We start from the raw sequence: 21,605 nt of genomic DNA, 5'->3' as shown, positions 1-21,605 counted from the left end.
AAGGGGAGCGAGCTCCCCGGGCAGGGGAGGGGCCGGGAGGGGGACTAGGCGGGGGGTGGGGGCAGGAGGGGGGCGGGCTCCCCCGCGCAGGGGAGGGGCCGGGAGGGGGGGCCCGGGGGGCCGCCGCCGCCCACCTCTGCACGCCCACGTGGATGCGGCCGCCGCGCGAGGATTGGAGGAAGCCCTGGGCGAGCGTGGACCACTGCAGGGCAAAGGCGGCCACGAGGAGGCTGAAGCCGACGCTGCCGAAGCCGTAGCGCTGCAGGAAGGCCATGAGGAAGCCGAAGCCCACGAACACCATGACGTGCACGTCCTGGAAACCTGCGGGCGCGTCGGGGCTGCTCGGGTGGCCTGCCCGGCCGGTGCCCCCACCCACACCCCGGGCCTCACCAGCCGGCAGCCCCGAGGCTGGAGCCGGGCCTGGGAAACTCCCCGGGGGCAGGGGTGCCTCCCAGCCTGGGGCGCCCGTGCAGGGCTGGTTGGCTTGGGGCACTGGGGCCCCACGACTCCCGCCCTGGGTCTCCTACAACCTGCCTGTGCTCTCACTGGCTGCAGGCCCTGCCCCTCCACGCTCAAAATCATCTCCTTCAGGCGCCTTTCAACTTTCCCTTTCTGCTGGGAAGTCCTTCCTGATGTCTAAGCTCCATCCCTCATACTTCAGAATCTATACCTCTCCATTTTGAGGATGTTAAGGTTGTTTTGTTTTAATGTTTGTTTACTTTTGAGAGAGAAAGAAACAGCGTAACCAGGAGGGGGGCAGACAGAGGGAGACACAGAATCCAAAGCCGGCCTCAGGCTCTGAGCTGTCAGCAGGCTGGAACTCAAGACCTGTAAGATCATGACCTGAGCTGGTCAGACACCTAACCGATTGAGCCACGCAGGCACCCGTCAGGATTTTAAGGTGTTTTTTTTTTTTTTTTTTAATATTTTTATTTACTTCTAGGAGAGAGAGAGACAACGTGAGCAGGGGAGGGTCAGAGAGAGAGGGAGTCACAGACTCTGAAACAGGCTCCAGGCTCTGAGCTGGCAGTCAGCACAGAGCCCGACGCGGGGCTCGAACCCACGAACCGCGAGACCATGACCTAAGTGAAAGTTGGATGCTTAACCGACTAAGCCACCCAGGCGCCCCAGGATTTTAAGGTTTTTAAAAATAGTTTGTGAGATAGCCTTAAATTTTTTATTAAATTTTTTTTTTTATTTTTAGAAAGAGAGCAAATGAGCTAGGAGAGGGGCAGAGGGAGAGAGAATCTTTTTTTAAAAAATTTTTAACATTTATTAAAAATTTTTTAATATTATTTTTGAGAGAGAGAGAGAAACAGAGAGCAAGCAGGGAAAGGGCAGAGAGAGAGGGAGACACAGAATCTGAAGCAGCTCCAGGCTCTGGGCTGTCAGCACCGAGCCCGACGCGGGGCTCGAACTCATGAACCGCGAGATCATGACCTGAGCCAAAATCAGAAATTTGACTGACTGAGCCACGCAGGCGCCTCAAGAGACAGAATCTTAAGCAAGCTCCACACCCAACACAAAGCCCAATGTGGGGGCTCGATCCCATGACCCTGGGATCACGACCTGAGCCTAAATCAAGAGTTGGCCGCTCAATCCACTGAGCCACCCAGATGCCCCTAATTTTGTCTAAAACAGCTTTAATCATTAACAGAGACTACCTCCGGGGAAGGAACCGCAGGGAGGCACAGGGCTGCAAGTGCCTAGCTGAACCGCAGACCACGCCCCCTGGAGTTGTGCGGTGTGGCGGCTGTGGGAAGGAGGATTTTGCTTTTGTGTTTGTTTCTATAATTTGAATATGTTAATTTTATAGATGAATTAGTTGAAGTTTGAGTGTCAGTGAGGTTTCTGGGCAGGGAGATCGGAGGCTTTCTGTTTGCTTTCTATCGTGTATGCATAAAACACTAAGCTATCACAAATAATATACAGTAATACTGAACGTGAGATGCATACAAATATCGGCTTCAGTATCGGTTTGGTCCACACACCTCCCACCGACCTACTTGTAAACAGGGTTTGAAACACGACCTAGGGTGACCTTCAGCCAGCGCATCTGGCCCTGTTCTCTCTGCCTTGGGTGTATGTATAGGGTAAGTCCATGCTCTGTCTTTGGCTTTAACTGGGAAAAGCTAGAGAAAGAGTACCGTGACTGCCGTTAGAAACCAGGCAGTGTAAATAAGCTATTGAGAAACAGGATCAACTCTGACCCTAAACTCCCCTTTTACAGCTCCACGTGAGAAACTTCTCTTGGAACTTAATGCTAGCAAATGTCACTTCCCCCAGGGAACCCGTCAGAAGTTTGCGAAGAACTCCAGCACCGGGCTCTGGGGAGGGCGCCTGCCCTCACGGAGCCTGGGAGGCAGACGGCAAAGAATCACAGAATCACTAACGTGAGCCTTCCTTGCCTCTGATGAGAACATGTAACTGACCACATTTCCCTTTTTTTCTTGGCTGCCTGGAAGCTCAGAGCTACGCTGGCATCGCGACGGAAACAACTGGAGGCACTCACAGTGCCCATTATTTCTATTCTGCCCGATACACACCTCAAATCTCTCGTAGAAAGCGGCAGATCATAAAGAAAAAGGTCATGGTCACCTTTTTTGTTTAATCTGAAGAAGCGCCTAACAAGCCAAAAATTTATTATTAAACTTCAAAGTGCAAGTCTAAAGATCCACTGGCCTCACTAAATGTCCCCTACACTGAGCCATTTCTCCAGCCCTGTGCCCCAGCCCCGATCACCCAGGTCTCGCTTCCCTCTCAGATCGTAAAACCCAACAGAAAAGGAGAAGCATCACTTTTAACTCAGCCTGCAGCCTAACTTCTTTCAGTCCTCGCTGCCTGGCTTCTTTTCTCCTTGTGCCAACAGCAAAGGGGCTGCCACGTCTGTCCTCTCATCCAAGGACAGCAAGATGGCAAAGGGGGCTGGGTCGCAGGGCTCCCTGCCCGGGACATGCAGAAACCGCTCCAGAGCTGGTCGTAACTGGCAATAATATTTACGTCTCCCACCCTGGGTTTGTTTGGCATCACAACTCAGTCCCTTGACCTTTCAAATGCAGTCTAAACATTAGGAAATCTCCTTCACCGGGGAACATTCCATAGACTCTCCGTTGGCTGTGGCCACCAAGCGTATGCACCCTGGGTCGAAGAGAAGGCATCTAGAGATGCCTGATGCCTCCCTCCATCCCTTACTGCCCCTCCCCAGCCCCGCTGGATAGCTTGGAGCAAGATGACTCGGGCCAAGGGGACAGTCACAGCTGGATTGTGTGACCATGGACCAGCCATTTAGCCTCTGTGAGCCTCAGTTTCCTCATCTGTAAAGTCGGGCTATAAAATCTAAGGAGCAGAGCGTGGTGAGCTGAGGAGGCCGTCTCCCCACCACACTGTACCCCCACCCCCACCCCTGCCTTATGGGGGACGTGGACCCTATTCTCCCAGAAGAGGTCACAAACCACCCAGGCGCCCCTTTCCCCGCCTCTTCTAAGAAGACCCTGATCCCAGCTATCCTAAATCCCTCTCCCCAGAAGTAAGGGGTGTGTGACACACTCAGAGGTGTGTTTTCTTAGAACCGTTCTCGTGTTTGCTTCTGTGTCCCCTGCAGCCCTGTCTTTTCTCCTTACTTCCCGTGACTTGTCTCATGGGACAGGAGGCTTGCAATGCGGGGAAAGGCCACAGCCGGGGGACCCGGCTCGAGCCCGGCTAACTCGCTGTGTGCTCGTGGGCAGCCCCATGACCTCTCTGGCCCTCTCTCCACATCTGAGGGTGGTGGGCCAGAGGGGCTCTGAGGGTCCTGCCTGCAGCAACGACAGACAGACAGACCCCGGGAGCAGGCGTGCCCTCGGCACCAGCTGCAGAACTCCTTTCATCTCCCGAATCAAAGGGCAGTGGCTACGCCTCCCTCTGGCCCTGACCCCTTCCCTGGACACGGGGCAGGGGAAGACCCGGCTCATCAAAGCCCCAGGCTCCAGAGACCTCACACTTCCCTCCGCCCCAACCTTCCCCCACACCAGGGTCCCAAGTCCACGGGGACAGAAACCTAGGGCAGCAGAGAGGTAGGATCCCCACTCCCACTCCCAAAGAGAGCCCCCATCGCAGCAGAGGGGTGACGGTTGGGGCATTCCGGGGGGCCGAGCAGGGCATGGGGCCTTGGGTGAGGCCCGTGGAAGACGCAAATGGCAAGCAGCCGGGTCAGACCCTGGGACAAGAGCTTACTTCTCTCAACCCGTGAGCCGTTCCCTCCCAACCCCCTACCTCTCTGGGCAAACGCCTGGCATCCCAGCCCCTGGGGCTCACCTTCCCAGACAGGGTTGAGGTGAAACACAGGCGGGAGGGGCTGGAGCCCCTCTGCCGAGGATGGGGGGCCAGCGCTTCTCGCTCGGGCCCAGGGCTGCGTCTCAGCCCCTGTGTCCTCAGCACTGTGGTGGGGTTGGTACCAGGAGAGGGTCGGGTGGGGACAGCCTGCCGCCAGCTCGGCATAGGAAAAGCAGGGCAATCGCAGCCTGGGATTTTATGAGAGACCCTCACACTCTAGGCCTCGTTGGAACGTCCGTCCTTCACACGGAGGCATCCTCGTCCTCATTGCCCAGATGGGGAAAACTGAGGCGGACAGAAGCCCTGTCCAAGCGGTGGTGATGAAATGAGGAGATCTGGGATCCTGGGTCCCAGCTGCCCTGGACCTGAGCAGCAAGGGAGGCCCCCAACCTTCGAGGGAGATGCTCTGTCCCCAGCAGGGGGCAGGGGCTCACCCCCTCCTTCCTGGGCCTCCCCAGTAGGCAGAACTGGGTTCCTTGGGATGCCTGAGTCCTACCTTCTCTGCCGTTTACCTGATGGGCGATCATGAGCAAGTCACAAGCACCCTGAGCCTCAGCTTCCTCCCCTGTGAAATGGGCTAATGACCCCGCCACGCTTCCTGCTCTGGGCCGGGACGGCTGCTCTGGGCTGTGGTCGGTGGTCGTGTGATCGTCTCTCGGACTCTGGAAGGGCCAGTTTCGAGCCACTGGGGAAGGAATGCCGGAGCCTCTCCCGTCTTGGCTGCCTTCATAGCTAATGCCTGGCACTGCCACTCCTGTGGTGCCCGCCCTCCCTCCCCGGCCCAGGAGGATTGTCCCTGCGGGGATGGGGTGGAGGCCCTAACAAAGGCAGTCTCCCTGCAAAGCCCAGTGAGGCCAGCTGGGAGGCGAGGCGAGGAAGCAATTAAAGCTCAGATCTGGGCTTGAATCCCAGCTCCTTCAGTTCTGACAGCGCGAACCTGAACCAGCTCTGAGCCTCTTCGAGCCTCAGTTTCCCCATCTTTGTCTGCCCGATAGACGAGACCACGCGTGGGCCGCCCGCAGCACGACGCCCAAGACAGCGCGGACACTGGTGACAAGCTGTTATTATAAATCTGGGGCACCTTCGTCTCAAAGCCAGAGGGCTGCTCTCCTAGGTGTAGACGCGGACGCCAAGACACCGCGGAGCTGGGCTGCCCGCTCCCCGCGCCCTCACCCACACTCACTTGGGTAGCGAAAGTAAAATTCATTGTCGGAGCTACTGCGGTTGCCCCAGTGCCAGAGGGCGGCGTCGGTTTCGGAGTCGTAGCGGACAAAGACCGCAAAGAGGATGGCGGTGGCGCCCTGGAGGAGGAGGCACAGCAGGGGCAGCTGCAGTCGCCGGCCCGCGGCGCGGCGGGGAGACCCGGCCATGGACGAGGGCTTCGGGTCCCTGGCTCGGTCCGGCTCCGGCTCGGGGCGCGCGGGACACTCGGTTCCCAGGCAGGTCCCACCTGAGCCAGGCCCCGCCCACCCGAGCCAGGCCCCGCCCCCGCGGCTCAGCCCCGCCCCCCGGAGCCCCAGCCCGGAGCCCCAGCCCCGCCCCGCAGGTGCGGAAATCGGGCGGCGGCGGCGGGGAGGGGGCGTCCGTACCCGAAGGGCCTGCCTCCCCACGCCCAGCTGCCTCTGGTTGGGACAGGTCCCTGGAAATGGCCCCGGAAAGGCGCCCTGTGTTCTGCCCTTGATGGGGCACAGCTGAGGGGCCCGGGGTGACGAGGTTGGGGAAAGAGGCCCCTCCCCCTCAAACCTGGTGTTAGTTTAGAGAATGCTTCCCAACCCACCAGTCCTCTCTCCCTCAAAAAAAAAAAAAAAAAAAAAAAAAAGAGAATGCTTCCCAAGAAATAAGAGGCTCTTTAAGGCCCGGGCTTGGTCCCTCGAGGGTGAACACGGGAGGCATTTGAGGGATTACTCAATCTTTTTTTCTTTTTAATGTTTTATTTATTTCTAGGAGAGAGAGAGAGAGACAGCGTGAGCAGGGGAGGGTCAGGGAAAGGGAGACACAGACTCTGAAACAGGCTTCAGGCTCTGAGCTGGCAGTCAGCACAGAGCCCGACGCGGGGCTCAAACCCACGAACCGCGAGATCATGGCCTAAGCGAAAGTCGGACGCTTAACCGACTAAGCCACCCAGGCGCCCCGGGATTACTCAATCTTTTCCCACTTGAAAAAGCCAGATGCAGAACGGAGGTAAAGAGATGCCGTCCAGGCATTGATGACTAACCCGCCTGGGGTAGGGTGGTGGTCTGAGCCCTCACCTCGCCCCAAGCCCCCTAAGCCTCCCACCTGGGTCTGCACCCCAGCCAAGCAGCAGCCGGCGCGCTGACAGCACAGCTGCACCAGGGTAAGGGGGCCCGGGCTGCCCGAGCAGCTGCAAAGAAGGGAGGCTGGATGGAGGAGGTCTCCCCCAGGAGTCAGGAGCCACTTGTAACACAAGCAAGGTCTACCTCCACCGGGGGGGGGGGGGTGCTCCTGGGAGACAGATGGTAAGGAGACAGACTCACTGACACCTACTGTAAGCCGGGCTTTGGAGAGGAAGCACCCGAACCCTCCCTCCAGGAGCCACTGTCCTATTGGGAGACGGCCGCCTAGGCGGGAACTGAATGCCCCCTGGGGTGAATGTGTGACTCCGGCAGGCGCAGAGGCCCTGGGGGCCCAGGCGGAGGGGCTGCAGAGCCCACGGTGGCGAGGGTGATGGTGGGCGCAGACATGGAGAGCCGCTTCCTAGGAGGCGTGTCTGCAGGCAGTCTAGAAGGACAGCCTAGAAACGCAGCAAGTGAAGAAGGAAGAGGGGATATTTCTAGAAGGGACCTGTGTAGACAGAAGGCTGGCCATATGAGTGTCCAGTGTGTTCAGGGACTGAAGCCGGGAATGGGGAGTGCAGAAGGGCCTTGACACACAGCCTCCGCCCATGGGTGCGGGGTGGCGGGAGGACTCTCACAGGGGGAGCCCCCGCTGCTATCGGTTTTGACACCTGCGGGCCATGGGGGCTTCAGAGGAGAAAAGCTGAAGGCCGGTCTCTGTGGAGCTGGGAGGGGGGGCTCTCCGTCCACCCCACTGCCCAGCCGGGTCTGAGGGGCTGCGGTGTGGGAGGGGCTTGTCCGTGTTCGCCAAGCAGTCGCAGGCCCCTGCTGTTCCCGGAAGACGTGGCCTGGGCTCCGAGGGGCCAGCCACTCCCCAGAGTAGACGCGAAGTGAGCTCCTCCTGGGAATGGTGCCTGTCCTCAGGAATGGGCAGGGACAGGGGTGACCCTCCTCCCTGCTTCCCCTTCTGCCATTCCTGCTGCGCGCCTCCTCCCCTGCGGCCGGGGGCTTGAGCCTCCTGCCTAGTGTGGACCCTGGGGGACGGCCGGGTTCCAGGTGTCCAGCCAGGCAGGCCCGGGAGGGCAGGGGTCACCTCTGTAGCACTGTTCCCAGCAGGTGAAGCGGGCTCTCTGGCCTTCGGTGGCCCCTGGCCCCTGGCCCAGAGGCCCTCTGTCACTACTTGGTCAGCAGGAAGACTGTTTTTCAGCTCCTGCTGCAGGGGCAGGGGGTGGGGGTGGGACATGTCTGGTCAGCAGCCTTTGGATAATGATTCTTGGACAATTCATCTGGGGTATCCTTCTAGGTCCAGCCTTCTGCCCCAGGGACGCAGCTGGCTTCCTGGGCCCAGTTTGGGGGTGGGGGCTGCTCTGGCTTGTCCGGGAAGGGGCTGGAGAGGCTCCGGGGAAGCAGGTTCACAAGCTGCAGAACCAGGGAGAGCATCTTCTGGGAGCCTCTTCGCTGGCTCCAGCCTCTTCTGTCTCTGCCGCACCTGCTGTCTCTCTTTGTCCCTGAACGCCTCTGGGTCTCTGATTCCTCTCTCCTCCACTGTTCATTCGTGCAACAACTATTTGTTTAACACCAACTCTGGGCCAGGACTTGGGACCATGTCCTGAGATGCTAGTCAAAATGTGTAACACAGTTGGAGCCTGGAGGCCCCTGGGCCGGGCAGGGGTTAACCCTTTATGTACTGGATGTCGAGAAGTCTAGAGGGGGCCCCCCGGAAGGGCCAGAATATCTGGGCCAGCGGAGGGTAGGCATTTGGGCAACGTCTATTTACCAACCTGTATGGAAAGATCGTTCTGATTTAACAGCCTAGTGGTACCAGCTCACGTCACCCCTCGTCCAACAGAGGGCATGACCCTGGCAGCCCTCCCCTTCTGAAGGGCCCTCCCAGCCCACCCCTCCCCCCAAGGGCTCTCCTGGCGGGCCTCCACCTGTGAGGGCTCCCCTGGCCCACCATCTAGAGTGAAGAGACTCCATCCATGGTTTTCTTTTGGATCCCCAAGGGGTGTCAGGGCCCTTGTCTGTCCCTCCTTCCTCCTCGATGCCCTGGTGGGATGGGGGGCTTTATTTCCTTCTCCTCCCTCCACTCCAGACGTCCCCCAGGGGGCTCCTGACTCTGTGACCAGCTCTGTCCTGCTGGCTCGGGGCCTGCCCAGTCTCCGACCTTCCTTCTCTGCTTTCCAGCGGGCATCAGCTGGCCGCCTGAGGGTGGCCAAGGGGAACTGCTCTCCGCGCCCAGCGCGGTCAGGCTGGCCGTGGGGACCAGGGTTCGGGTTACTGAGTAACTCAGGGCTGCTTGGAGCTGCTCTTCGCTGGGGTCGCCTCCTCCCGACTCCCTGCTCTTGGCTCAGGAATCCCCAAAGCCACTGGGTTCCTTTGGTTCCACTGAGCTCTCCCCAGTGTTTGGGGAACAAAGGAGAAACGTGGCGAAACGCCAGAGCCTTTAAGACTCTTGTTCGTTCATTCCTTCATCCATTCATCTGCATGGAGGGGCTTCGGGCAAGTTGCCGAGCCCTCGCTGAGACCGTTTCCTCATCTATATGAACTGTTTTAGGGATTCCGCACGGTTGACGTGGAGAGTGCTGGGATCCTCTGAGCCGTCAGCAGATGCGGCGATTATTACTGTTCTGAGCAGCTGAGCAGAGAGCAGTGACCGTCTCTGCACGCTGTGGGGCACGGGGTGTCTCTGAGGACAGGAGCAGGCGGGGGTGGGGGTGGGCAGAGAGTCCCCATGCATTCTCCTGTCATAGCTGGGGGCGGGGGGGGGTGAGCAGCGGGGGCCAGGGGCCTGGGACAGGCACACTGGGGAAGGGCCGTCAGGCCAGCAGCCCCGGGACTTAACTGTGGACCAGGAGATTGGGGGAAAGGCAGAGGCTTCCTTCATTCAACAAACACACTAAGCGCCTGCTGTGCTGGGGCCGGACAGCCAGGGGGACAAGCCCGGGGGACAAGATCCCTGCCCTCCGGGGGACGTACATGAACAGTTGATCAGGCTGCAGAGGGCTGTGGCGAGGACAGAGCCCGGGCTGACCCGTGGTGGGGGTGGTCAGGGAAGGTTTCCCAGAGGGAGCAATGCTTACTTTGAGGTTGGGCCTGACTTCACAGCTCGGGTGGAGGAGGCCCCTTTCTGGCCAGCGCTGTGGGACGGAGGGAAAGAGGCTATGCTACAGGCTCCCCGGTGCCCATCTTCTGGGGCCGCGCAGGCCCCAGGCCTCAGTCTCTCCCGAAAACTGCATGCGCTGTGGCACCGGGCACGACACCGTACTTCCATTCAGGGCTTTCTCCCCCCAGGGCTTCGCCGTGTGGGTGTCCGCGCAGAAGACGGTCGGGTCACTGGTGCTTGACCTTTCTTCATTTGTAACATAAAAACCCGGGGGCCTGGTGGCTCAGTCTCCGACTCTTGATTTTGGCTCAGGTCATGACCTCGTAGTTAGTGGGTTTGAGCCCCAAGTCTGGCTCCTCCCTATTAGCGCAGAGCCTGCATGGAATTCTCCCTCTTCTCTCTGCCCCTTCCCTGCTGTCACGTATGCGCACGCGCGCACGCTCTCTCTCTCAAAATAAATAAATAAACTTAAAAAAAATGTGTACTTAAAATTTTTAGGGACACCTGGGTGGCTCAGTCGGTTAAGTGATGGACTCTTGGTCTCGGCTCTGGTCATGCTCTCCTAGTTCTTGAGTTCGCGCCCTGCATCAGGCTCTGCGCTGACGGTGTGGAGCTTGCTTGGGCGTCTCTTTCTCCCTCACTTTCTGCCCCTCCCCTGCTCATGCGCACATCTACTGTCTATCAAAATAAATATTAAAAATATTAAAAAATTAAAATGACAGTACCTTGGAAAAAGTTTGTCAAGAGGCAATGATCTCAAACCCCCAGTTTTTTCCATCCACGTAACCCTCGCTCTGCCCTCCTGCTGTGTGCCAGGGGCCGCGCTGGGCTCTGGGGGCTGACCCCACACCCCACCACCACCACATGGGACAGAACGGCGCTCTGTCCTCTGCCAAGTCCGAGGAGATGTCGTCTCAGCTGCTAAGGCTTCACGGCAGCCCTGATTCTGAAGTTGAATCCCTGCCTATCCTGCCGCAGGGCTGTGGTCCATTCCTGATCAGTAAAAGTTTTGGAAGACAACAAAATGCAGCAGGTTAAGGGCAGGGCCTCGGAGTGAGGGGACATGGGTCAGAGCCTCGGCTCTGTCCACGCCCTTTACCAAAGCTCAAACCTCCGTTGCCTCACCTGTTACAGGGAGAGGACTCACTTCCCAGGGGTTGTTGTGAGGACTGATGGCCACAAAGCACACGACACCCAGTATGTCTTCAGCACCAGGAGTCATGTTATTACTGCTGTTACTAAGGAAACGTAAATAAACAGTATGGCCATTTCTTTCCCTTCCCTGCCATTCCTCGGGCTGTGGCCTTAGGGGAGGCTTGTCTACTGCTAGGGTCGTGAGGAAACCGGCCCTCGGTCCGGTTACAAAGGACAGGGTGCTCTGTGAACTCTCATGTGCCTGGGTGAGGCCTCTTAAGAGAAAAGTCAGGAAGGGGCACCTGGGCGGCTCAGTCGGTTAAGCGGCTGACTTTGGCTCAGGTCATGATCTCACGGTTCGTAGGTTCGAGCCCCGCGTCGGGCTCTGTGCTGACAGCTCAGAGCCTGGAGCCTGCTTCAGATGCTGTATCTCTCTGTCTCTCTGACCCTCCCCTGCTCATGCTGTCTCTCTCTCTCTCTCTCTCTCAGAAATAAATAAAACATTAAAAATTAAAAAAAAAGAGAGAAGTCAGGAAGGAATGTGGGGTGCAGGGAGCTTACTCATGGGAACGGCTCACGGGACTGTGACCGCAGTGAAAAGGGGAGGGGGACAGAATGTCATCCCCACCCACCAGCTGCTCTTCCTCCATTCTCCCGAGGAGTCCATCACCACCACGGAACCAGCCAGAACCACACTCCGCCCTGCACCAGCCAGGAAAGCTGACTCGGGTCCCACCGCTTCCCTCTGCCAGGAGCCGCTGTCCGGCTGTCTGGGGACCGTACCCTCGCTCCCCTTCTTGGGCGGCCCCGTCCTCCCCGCTGCCTTCCCCAAACGTGAGGCACGCCGTTGGATGAACACCTCTTCTCTGGAAAGGGAGCAACTGAGTAGAAATGTTCCTTGCACGTGACCCAGGAGAGAACAGTTGTAAAGCAGATTTCTGCCCTGGGCCCGGTGAGGCGTCTGACACAGCCGGGCGGGAGCAGCTGGGTGAACCTGGGGAGAGGGGACCCAGAGTCCCCGACAAGGGCTCAAGGCTGCCGGAGAGTGGCTGGAGGGGCCATGGGCACAGAACTTCGCCCTCTCGAGGACACGATCAGGATGAGGGCTGCGTGCTCTGGGTCTCCCTCCTGCAGCCCGGCCAGTGTACCAGGCCCCTGGCACCCGGGGTGGGGGAGGGCGTGAAATCTGGGGCTCTCACTGTTGCTGAGCAAAGTCATAGCCACTCAGCTTCTCAGTTCATAACTGTTTATTGAGCCACACATTGCAAGGTCAAGCAGGCCCTGCTTTGACCCTGAGGACACCGGCTCAGTGAACAAACAGACAGTGACCTTGCCCTCAAGGAGATGCTTTTCTGGTGGGGGCGACTCCGTAACCGCACACAGAGAGCTATATAAAATGCCGTGGGAGTTTCGATGTAAACGAGGCTGAGAGAGAGGACAGAGTGACGGTAGGGGGTGGCGTGGGCAGGAGACCGGCTGGCTGGGGAGCGCCTCCGGAGACTCAGGAGACACGGGGAGTCAGCCAGAGAGGGACTCTCACAGACCCCGGGTAGAGGGAACAGCAAATGCTCTCCTCTGAGGTGACAGCATGGAGGGCAGGTAGTGTGGTGAGCAAGGGGGCAGCGCAGGGAAGGGTGGGCAGCACACTTAGGGCTCAAGGCCCTGAGAAGGAGTGTGACTTTATGGTAAGGATAATGGGGAGAAGCTGAGGAGTTAAGAGCAGAGAAATAGTATGATCTGGTTTATTATTTTAAAGGATCCTCCTGGCTGCCGGAGAAGCATGAGCCGTAGGGATAAGTGGAAGCAGGCAGCCAGTTGAGAGGCCATCAGGTAGCGGTCACAGAGGAGAAGGCAGAAGCAGTCGGGCTCTGGGTCTATTTGGAAGCTAGACTGATAGGGTTTACTGAAGGATTGGACGTGGGGTGAGAAAGAAAGGGGTCTAGATTCACGTTTTTGCATGTGGGTGCCCAGGTGTCCCCACACAGCTGAAAAGACTATCCTTTCTTGCCTTTACTCCTTTGTCAAAGAGGAGTTGCCTAGACTTCTATGGGACCATTCTGTTCCATTGGTCTCTTTCTCTAGCCTTTCGCCAAAATCACACTGTCTCGACTAGTGTAGCTTTATATGATTAAGTCTTAAAGTCAGGGAGCATCAGTCCTCCAAATCCATTCTCCTTCAACATCATTATTCTGGGTCTTTTGCCTCTCTGTGGAAACTTTAACGTCAGTTTGTCGATATCAACAAAAGAATTTGCTGGGATTTTTTTTTTAAATATTTTTATTTTATTTCTAGGAGAGAGAGAGAGAGAGAGAGAGACAGCGTGAGCAGGGGAGGGTCAGAGAGAGAGGGAGTCACAGACTCTGAAATAGGCTCCAGGCTCTGAGCTGGCAGTCAGCACAGAGCCCGATGCGGTGCTCGAACCCACGAACCGCGAGATCATGACCTAAGCGAAAGTCGGACGCTTAACTGACTAAGCCGCCCAGGCGCCCCAAATTTGCTGGGATTTTGACTGACATGACATTTAACCTCTAGATCAGGTTTCAGGTTGGGAAGAACTGACATCTTACCAATATTGAGTCTTCCTATCCATGGATATGGAATATCTTTCCACTGAGCATGACTTTAAAAAGTTTATTGAATATATTAGACAAATAATATTGTCTAAATTTGAGGTGAACAATGTTACTTTGGCATTTACTGTATTATGATTGTCTTTGTAACTATATCACATTACAAACTTAGTGTGATATTGTCTATATTTATTACACTGTGGTTAGATAACTGTGTCTTATTTAACACTCATTTGCCTCCAACTCCCTATCCCCTGGTTAACTACTATTTTACTGGGTTTATTTTTTGGGTTCCACATGTAAGTGATATTATATAGTGCCTGTCTTTCTCTGACCTCACTTAGCATAATGTACTCAAAGTCCATCCATGTTATGGCAAATGGAAGGATACCCTCCCTTCTCAGGGCTGAACTCCACTGTGTATATGTAACCATAACTTTTTTTCCATTTGTCATTTGAGGAGCACTTAGGTCGTTTCCCTGTGTTAGCCACAGTGAATAGGCTGCAGTCAGCATGGGACTGTAGAGCTCTCTTCAAAGTCTTGTTTTCATTCCCTTTGGGTAAATAAACTTGTGTGCACCCCACTCCTATTTGAAAGCTCCCAACGGCTCTCTAGCGCCTCAGATAAAACCAGGGCTTCTAAAGGCTGACACTTGTACAATTGCCCAGGGGAAAGTGCCTCGTGAGTTCTCAGCTGCTCCATATCCAATCCCACTCATCTTCGGGGCGGGGGATATCTCTTCTCCTAATTTCTAATGACTTATTCTCCTACCTCTAGGTTGTTGCCCAAGCCTCCCAACTGACACGAAAGCACCTTACTTCTTCTACCTATGCCACCCACCCCCGCCCCTTCGTCACATGCCATCGTAAGGCCACCTCCTGCAGCCAGAGTCCAAGGTCGGTCCTGCTGCATCCTGCCAGAGACCCCTCCCCACCTCCAGTCCCCCTTCAGGTACCGCTACATTTGGCAACGGATGATCTGTCTTCGCTGCCTTTTTGGACAGTAAGTCCCCCGAGGCTGTCACTTCTGTGAGATGAATCCCCAAGTGCCTCGTCCAGCACTTTGTACCCAGTGAGCCCTTACTGTGAGCCTGGGAACCAACCGTGGACGGGATGCGCATGCCCAGGTCCCACCAGGAGTCTGCTGGGGAGAAAGGAAGCAACGTACACAAGAACTTCGTTCCACAATTCATTTCCTGAACTGGGGCAGGCGATTTAGCAACAGATTGCGGGACAAGGCCGGGAGGGAGGAGCTCTTGCTGCCCCGCACAGGAGCCAGTTGTGTCATGGACGCTTGTAAATTTTCCAAAATAGCCATCTGCTGTTGGGCGAGCTGGGTCTGAAGCTGGAGGTTGGCATACATACATTCCAGGAGTCCCAGGCATTCCTTGGGCTTGGGGTCAACTCCTGAAGGGAGAGCAACGGAGGAGCAAAGGGCACCGGAGAGTCTGTGATGGCACCGAGGCAGGGAGGGCTCTAGCGGGATGACCCTCTCATCTTTCCAGGCACAACTCGACCCACATGCACCTTTGCTCGGCCGATGAGCAAATATTCCTAATATTTAGGATCAGACAGCATATCTGGTAATTACATATTTAATTGCTAAGTTCCCCTCTAGAACATAAGCTCCAGGAAGGCAGGGGGTTTTGTCTGATTTGCTCACCGCTGTATCCCCAGCACCTGGCACGTAAGAACTAGAAAAATACCTGATGGGTGAATGAAACGACCGGAGAGTGAGGCCTAACCCCCCTTTCGGCCTCCCTCTCCTGTCTGACACAGTGTCTCGTCAGCAGTGACCCGTGGTCCTCCCGTGGACTAACTCCCGTAGCCCTGGTTACGCTACACGAAGCCAGCTCCTAGGTATCCTTGGTGGCTATTTGCCTACTGCTCATGCACTTCTTGGTCTTGACTTCTTTGTTAAACTCTGAGGGCCTCAAAAACTCATGTCACGGCTGTCTAGTGCCCGGGTAGGCTCCCCACAGGCACCTAAATACCCCCCAGTCTCCCCCACGGGAGGATGATATAACTGGAATTCAAGAAACTGAGCTAATAACTACCATTTCCTTCCCTGGCCGCTTTTGAACTACCATCACTAACAAGCAGTGACATTTTCCTTCCGGTCCTGCCTGGCCCTAAGAAAGGCGCTAATGTGCAAGGAAACAGCACAACTTGAGGAATCAGGAAGAAAATGACAACGGTGGACAAGCTACCGGTGAAAAATCTGAGGGTGGCTTGAGCCAGAGCTGGCACCAGATGCAGGGGAGAAGGCTTGCCCCCCCCCCCCCCGCATACAGACACAGTGAGCTGGTCTGGGAGACTCCCCCTGCATCCTTACCTGAGGGCAGCTTTGCTGTCTGGACGCTCAGGAATGTGGCCGGTGGGGAACTTGCTTGAAGATTAATAAAGCTAGGGGAGGGTTTGGCTCGACAAAGAGGCACAGCATTACTTTCCTCTTTGGCTGGAACAAAATCAGAGGGAACTAATCAGAGCTATTTCCCACCAGGGATGGCCTTTCTCACTGGATCCCCACGTTTGGTCTGTGAACACGGGGGCCGAGGCCCTGCCCTGAACAGCCCCGGAGAAAGTCAGGTAAGACAAACAGAAAAGGAACCGCAGTGGACTAAAGGAAAGCAGGCAGGGACGGGCGCAGCTAAACTCTAGTTTGCTTCTGTTTGACAAGCTCTCGCGGGCACGTGCTGCAGGCTCCCCGCTGTGCCAGACGCCAGGGCATCACGCCACGCCGAGTGCGGGGTCTGGGGTACGTACTGCCTCTTTGGGAGACACCTCGGGCATTGACGAGACGCGGCACCACGACCGAAGGACGGAAACAGTGCGTCTGGGTGAAAATGAGGCCTTAAGTCTCGTGCTTCTACCAAGTGGGGGACTGAAGGTCGAAGCGGATGCTTTTGAATAAGTGCAAGCTACGCGTACCACAGTCAGCGAGGACTCCAGGCAGGTGGAGGGTATTTACTGGACCTTGAACGCAAGATGCTTTCGAGAAGTGAAAACGGTGTTTGGGACGGGAAAAGAGGGCCGGAGCGCGGGGGCACAGGGGGGGCCATGGAAGACCCTTCACGACAGCGAACCTGAGACTTCGGGCTTTCTCTTGAATATGACAGAAAGCCTTCAGGCCTTTTAGGATTAAAAAATATTATAAAAACTGCATTTTGTTAATCCATAGGTATTAAAATGGGCTGGACATAGGGGCGCTGGGGTGGCTCAGTTGGTCAAGTGCCCGACTTCAGCTCAGGTCATGATCTCACAGTTCGTGGGTTCGAGCCCCGCATCGGGCTCTGTGCTGACAGCTCAGAGCCTAGAGCCTGTCTTCGGATTCTGTCTCCCTCTCTCTCTGCCCCTCCCCTGCTCACGCTGTCTCTCTCTCTCTCTCAGAAATAAATATAACATTAAAAAAAATGGGCTGGACATGAAAGAAGTTCCTGAATGGGAAAATAAATAACCTTTGGCAAAAACAGTTAAGTTAGAAGGAAAAATTGATTTGTAGGGAGAAGGTAACGAATGAGTCCTATACAGACATAACGTTATTTTTGTCTAGTGAGCAACACTTCTGCTGGGAAGCTATTCTTTCCCCAGATTCCAGGCCATACGGGGGGGTGGGGGGAACCACATCAGGCCCCTCTCCCCAACGGAAAAGGGAGTGTGACCCAATACAGGCCAACCGTGGTATCTCATCCTCTGTGGCAACTGTAACTGACCCCAGGGGTAAGCGCAAGGGGCAGGTTGGGCCAGAGTCATTCTCTGGGATTGATATGAGGATTCTGCGGTCAAAGAAACTTCTTTTCTTCTGATTCGCTATGCTGGGAAAATGCAAAGCTGGGGCAGATGAAAGCTGCCAAATTTGGCTGGCATGTGCCTTAAGGAGCAGATACAAGCAAGGCAGTAGACATGAAAGTGCAAGAGAGGTGGGTGGACAGACACCTCTAGGCACAGAATTCCAAAGTTCGGTCCCTGAGGCCCTGCCTTTTGCAGGCCTTCTTCCTTTTTTTTTTTTTAATTTGAGAGAGAGAGAGAGAAAGAGACAGACAGCCTGAACAGGGGAGGGTCAGAGAAAGAAGGAGACACAGAATCTGAAACAGGCTCCAGGCTCTGAGCTAGCTGTCCGCACAGAGCCCGACACGGGGCTTGAACCCAAGAACCCTGAGATCATGACCTCAGCTGAAGTCAGACGCTTAACCCACCGAGCCACCCAGGCGCCCCACCTACTTCCTGTTCTGTGACCATCTCAATCCCCCAACCGCACAAGCCTCTGAATTTCCTTTTTCACTCAAGGGAGTCTGAATTGGGTCCCATCCAACTATCACACGTTGGGACACGCGGAATGAGCTGAGATTAGGCGGTCGACATAGAAAGGCCTAGAAAAGCAGCCAGCGGTGGCAGTGAGCTCAGGTGAAAGGTTAAACTGCCAGGCCGGCCACAAAGTGGTGGTGAGGAAGCTGCAAAAATACACTAGCTCTCAGGGGGCCTGGGTGGCTCAGTTGGTTAAGCGTCCAGCTTCAGCTCAGGTCATGATCTCGCGGTTTGTGGGTTCGAGCCCCGCGTAGGGCTCTGTGCTGACAGCTAGTTCAGAGCCTGGACCTGTCTTCAGATTCTGTGTCTCCCTCTCTTTCTGTCCCTCTCCTGCTCACATTGTCTCTCTCTTTCTCAAAAATAAAATAAAACACACACACACACACAAATACACTAGCTCTCCAAAGTAGAAACCTGGACCTTGCAGAGCGCCCCCACCCCAGCAGTTTGGAAGATGAGAAGGAAACGACAACGCAGACAGAAGTGACGGACGGAGGCAGGCAGCCAGGCCTCCAAAGGAGCCCATGATTCACTTCCGGAGACGAGAAAGGACAGAAGAATGGAATCCGCTTGTTCACTCGTACACGAGACAGCTAAGCGCCTGTGAAGTGCCCACCGTGACACCACAGCGAGCTAGACACACACGTGCTCGCGACCCTCACGGAGCTGACAGGGTTGCAGTGTAGAGGGTCACTAAGAGATCGACCATGCACCTTATTACGCCCCGAAAGTGCTGGAAGAGCACCTAACCTATAACTTCGTCCGGGCAGCTGGGGGACGTGTTCCCCGCAAGTGATCCTGTCTCAGCTGTGATCCGAAGGACAGAGGTGCGGGACCACAGGCCTGGGGGCAGAGGTGTGACAAGTGGGTTGTAAGAAGGAAGATGTATTCTTGTCCTGAACTCTGATTCCAACAGAGCCACAGCCTGCTAAGGGGGAGAGGTAGTTGGCGCCGGAGCCCGGAGCCCGGCTGCGGTCCTTTCCATCTGGAAGCTCACTGAGCCTTTCAAAATTGAAATGTCTTACCCCCTCTTACTCCTGGTGAGGGAGATCGGGGTTTGCGGATGCTCCAAGCCCTACTGAAGGCCCTCGTCCTCCTCCTCCTCCTTTTTTTTGAGAAGTAAACATGCGGAACAATTAATGGATTTGTGTGTCACCTCGCACAGCGGCCATGCTAATCTCTGTGTGGTTCCAATTTTAGTGCCTGTGCTGCCCACGGCCCTCAGTTTCCTTTTCCCTTGGCCTCGTCAGTCCTTTGACGTCTCCGGTAAGGAGACAGAAGCTGAAACTCAGGTCTCAAGATTATTCTCACCAAGGGGCGCCTGGGTGGCTCAGTCAGCTAAGTGTCTGACTTCGGCTCAGGTCACGATGTCACGGTTCGTGAAATCAGGCTTGCCTGTCAGCACAGAGCCCACTTCGGATCCTTTGTCGCCCTCTCTCTCTGCCTCCCCACTCCCCCCCTCCCCCGTTCATGCTCTCTCAAAAATGAATAAACATTAAAAAAAAGACAGTTTAGGAGTGCCTGGGTGGCTCAGTCGGTTAAGCATCCGACTCTTGACTTTGGCTCAGGTCATGATTTCACGGTTCGTGGGTTCGAGCCCCACATCAGGCTCTGCATTGACAGTGCAGAGCCTGCTTGGATTCGCTCTCTCTGTCCCTCCCTCCGTCTCTCTCTTTCTCTCTCAAAATAAATAAAAACTAAAAAAATAGTTAAAAAAAAGATTATTCTCGCCATCAAAAAAACAGAACTTCAACTTCCATGCAAATGCATGTGTCGATAATGCGGGCCCTTCCTAGGTACATGAGGACGATTTTCTGCCAGGTTGTAAGGTCTGGGGAGTACTTACACACAGTACTTACACACAGGCCATATTACAGGAATCACATTTCTGACTGCACAGTAACGGAGAATGAGGTTGGGGAGCAGAAGGATGCAGAACACAGAAAATAAAAGGGGTTTACATACGTTGTCTCGTACTCACAACGACCCTAAGAAGTAGGTAGCATTAGCCACATCTTATATGAGAAAACTTAAGTTGGGAAATTTGCTTAACATCCCACGACTAGCCGTGTGGCAGGGCTGGGGTTAAGTCCAGGCTCGTGGGCTCCAAAGTCATGCTCTTCACCAGTATATGACAGAGTCTGAGAAAAGAGCTTGTCCATCATGTGTAAGCTATGACGCAGTAGGCCTCTCAGATAGAGCCATCTACTCCACTTACGGCTAAGTGGGTGGGCTCTGGAGTCAGACAGCCCCTGGCCACTAGTGCGACTGTCCCACTTAAATGGAGTATCTGTTTACTCCAGTTAACACTATGTCTCCTGGGATCCCTGCACTTCAAGTCCTGTTCCAAGTATTAAGAGGAGAAACAAAGGAAGAATAATGCATTCATTCAGCATACAATCATTGAGCATCTATTCTCTAACAGACCCAGTTCTAGGCCCTGGGAACATAGCAATGGTCGCATTTATTTATTTTTTAAATTTTTTAATGTTTTATTTATTTCTAGGAGACAGAGAGAGAGAGAGAGAGAGAGAGAGCGTGAGCAGGGGAGGGTCAGAGAGAGAGGGAGTCACAGAATTTGAAAGAGGCTCCAGGCTCTGAGCTGGCTGTCAGCACAGAGCCCAACGCCGGGCTCGAACCCACAAACCGTGAGATCATGACCTGAGCGAAAGCCAGACACTTAACCGACTAAGCCACCCAGGCGCCCCTCATTTATTTATTTTTTATGTAAGCTCAACACCGAACCTGGGGCTCGAACTCACGACCCCCGAGATGGAGAGTCACCTGCTCTGCTGACTGAGCCAGCCAGCAATGTCCTGGCAGTGTCCCCATTTGATGGGAAAATGCAGCACAGATACCAATCTTTTCCAGTTAACCGAGAAAAAAGGAAGAAACTAGAATCACTTTCCCAAATGTCTGAGTACTTTTGGAGGTCTGGTTTTCGAGGGAGGGAAGCAGGGGCTCCGACACACACCTTTGCTCTTTGGGTGACTAGCACACTGCTCCATCTGAACAGGTGTGGTGCCTGGGGAAGAATCAGAGCGTTATTTCATCAACCACCGTGGATTATTTTACTACTGACAGCGCGCCTCGGGCTGCTCCGGTTTGGGGAGGAAAGAGGGTGAAAGGCTGTACGGTCCCATTTCACCGCCAAACATATAGGCGCCTGTTCTTGGGTTACAAATCCCTTCACTCGTGTGGAAGTCAGCTCTATTATTATCACGGCTTCCTTCTTTTCTGGACAAAATAGTAATTCAACCGAACCCAGACCTTCAAAGGGTCCCGCACTAACGCGCGACTACTGTCCGCGCGTCTCCACCGTTCGCGTCTGCGGCATCAGCCACTTTCCTGTCCTATGAGGCAGGTTGGAAACCTGACTCCCATCCCGTCTAATGAGCCGCGGTGGCCTGGACGGAGGGCGGGGACAGAAGTCGCAAGGCTTCACGGGGGACCCCTGGGAACACCCTCTGGGTGGGAGACCCGGCCTCGGGGGGCCGCTGCCCTCCTCAGCAGAAAGCGCCTGCGTGAGACGCGGGAGGGCACGCTCGGCACCGAGCCCCGGGGCAGCGAAGCACGACTCGCAGCGCGCCCCGAGGGGGGCACCGCCAGCCCGCTGGGCCCAAGCTCCCGAGTCGGCCCGCGCCGCCATTCCTCCCGCAGCTACGGCTAGAGGCTGTCACGCTTCTGACCTTCGCGGCCCCAGAAGACCTGAGACGCCGGCCAGCTCAACGACCTCACCCGCGCTGTTACTCGAAAGCCTCCGGCCCGGCACCCACCCTTCTAGTTGATACACATGCGCAGTGGCGCGCCGGCCAACTGCCCCAGCCTCCGCGCTTGCGCCGACGTGCGCGCCGCACGCGGCCGGGAGCGGCCCCTCTACTGCGC

At 55.7% G+C, this 21,605-nt stretch overlaps 2 protein-coding genes and 1 pseudogene across 7 annotated transcripts in view; all 3 read right to left on the bottom strand.

Annotated features, from left to right (window-relative positions):
* The window catches only part of RHBG (Rh family B glycoprotein), a 10,729-nt gene extending 5,017 nt beyond the window's left edge, over positions 1-5,712 (bottom strand). For all 4 annotated transcript variants that reach the window (XR_005531600.1, XM_039251341.1, XM_039251342.1 and 1 more), the window contains exons 1-2: positions 5,495-5,712; positions 135-321 (exon numbers count right to left, since the gene is read on the bottom strand). Coding sequence is in view for 3 of the 4 variants with exons in the window: in XM_039251341.1 (XP_039107272.1) it covers positions 135-321; positions 5,495-5,681 (374 nt within the window). In the remaining variant the exon portion in view is untranslated. The remainder of the gene's footprint in view (positions 1-134; positions 322-5,494) is intronic.
* Positions 5,713-14,591: 8,879 nt separating this feature from the next.
* On the bottom strand, positions 14,592-21,593 carry TSACC (TSSK6 activating cochaperone). 3 transcript variants are annotated; one of them, XM_039251346.1, is made up of 4 exons: positions 21,410-21,593; positions 20,695-20,745; positions 15,751-15,873; positions 14,592-14,969 (listed from the first exon to the last, which is right to left on the bottom strand). In XM_039251346.1, exons 2-4 carry the CDS (start codon positions 20,726-20,728, stop codon positions 14,605-14,607), a joined length of 522 nt encoding a protein of 173 aa, XP_039107277.1. In that variant the 5' UTR covers positions 20,729-20,745; positions 21,410-21,593; the 3' UTR covers positions 14,592-14,604. The 3 variants fall into 3 exon arrangements, with proteins under 3 accessions (XP_039107277.1, XP_039107278.1, XP_039107279.1); XM_039251347.1 differs by having other exon boundaries at positions 21,497-21,591; XM_039251348.1 differs by having other exon boundaries at positions 14,592-14,822; positions 21,410-21,579.
* LOC120244748 lies at positions 18,842-18,941 on the bottom strand (annotated as a pseudogene).
* Positions 21,594-21,605: the final 12 nt, after the last annotated feature.

The sequence above is a fragment of the Hyaena hyaena genome, unplaced genomic scaffold (assembly GCF_003009895.1).
Source record: "Hyaena hyaena isolate Hyena2069 unplaced genomic scaffold, ASM300989v1 scaffold_385, whole genome shotgun sequence".
In the NCBI taxonomy this organism is placed as follows: domain Eukaryota; kingdom Metazoa; phylum Chordata; class Mammalia; order Carnivora; family Hyaenidae; genus Hyaena; species Hyaena hyaena.
Note: the sequence above shows the minus strand (reverse complement) of the source record. Positions and strands in the feature narration are given on the sequence as shown.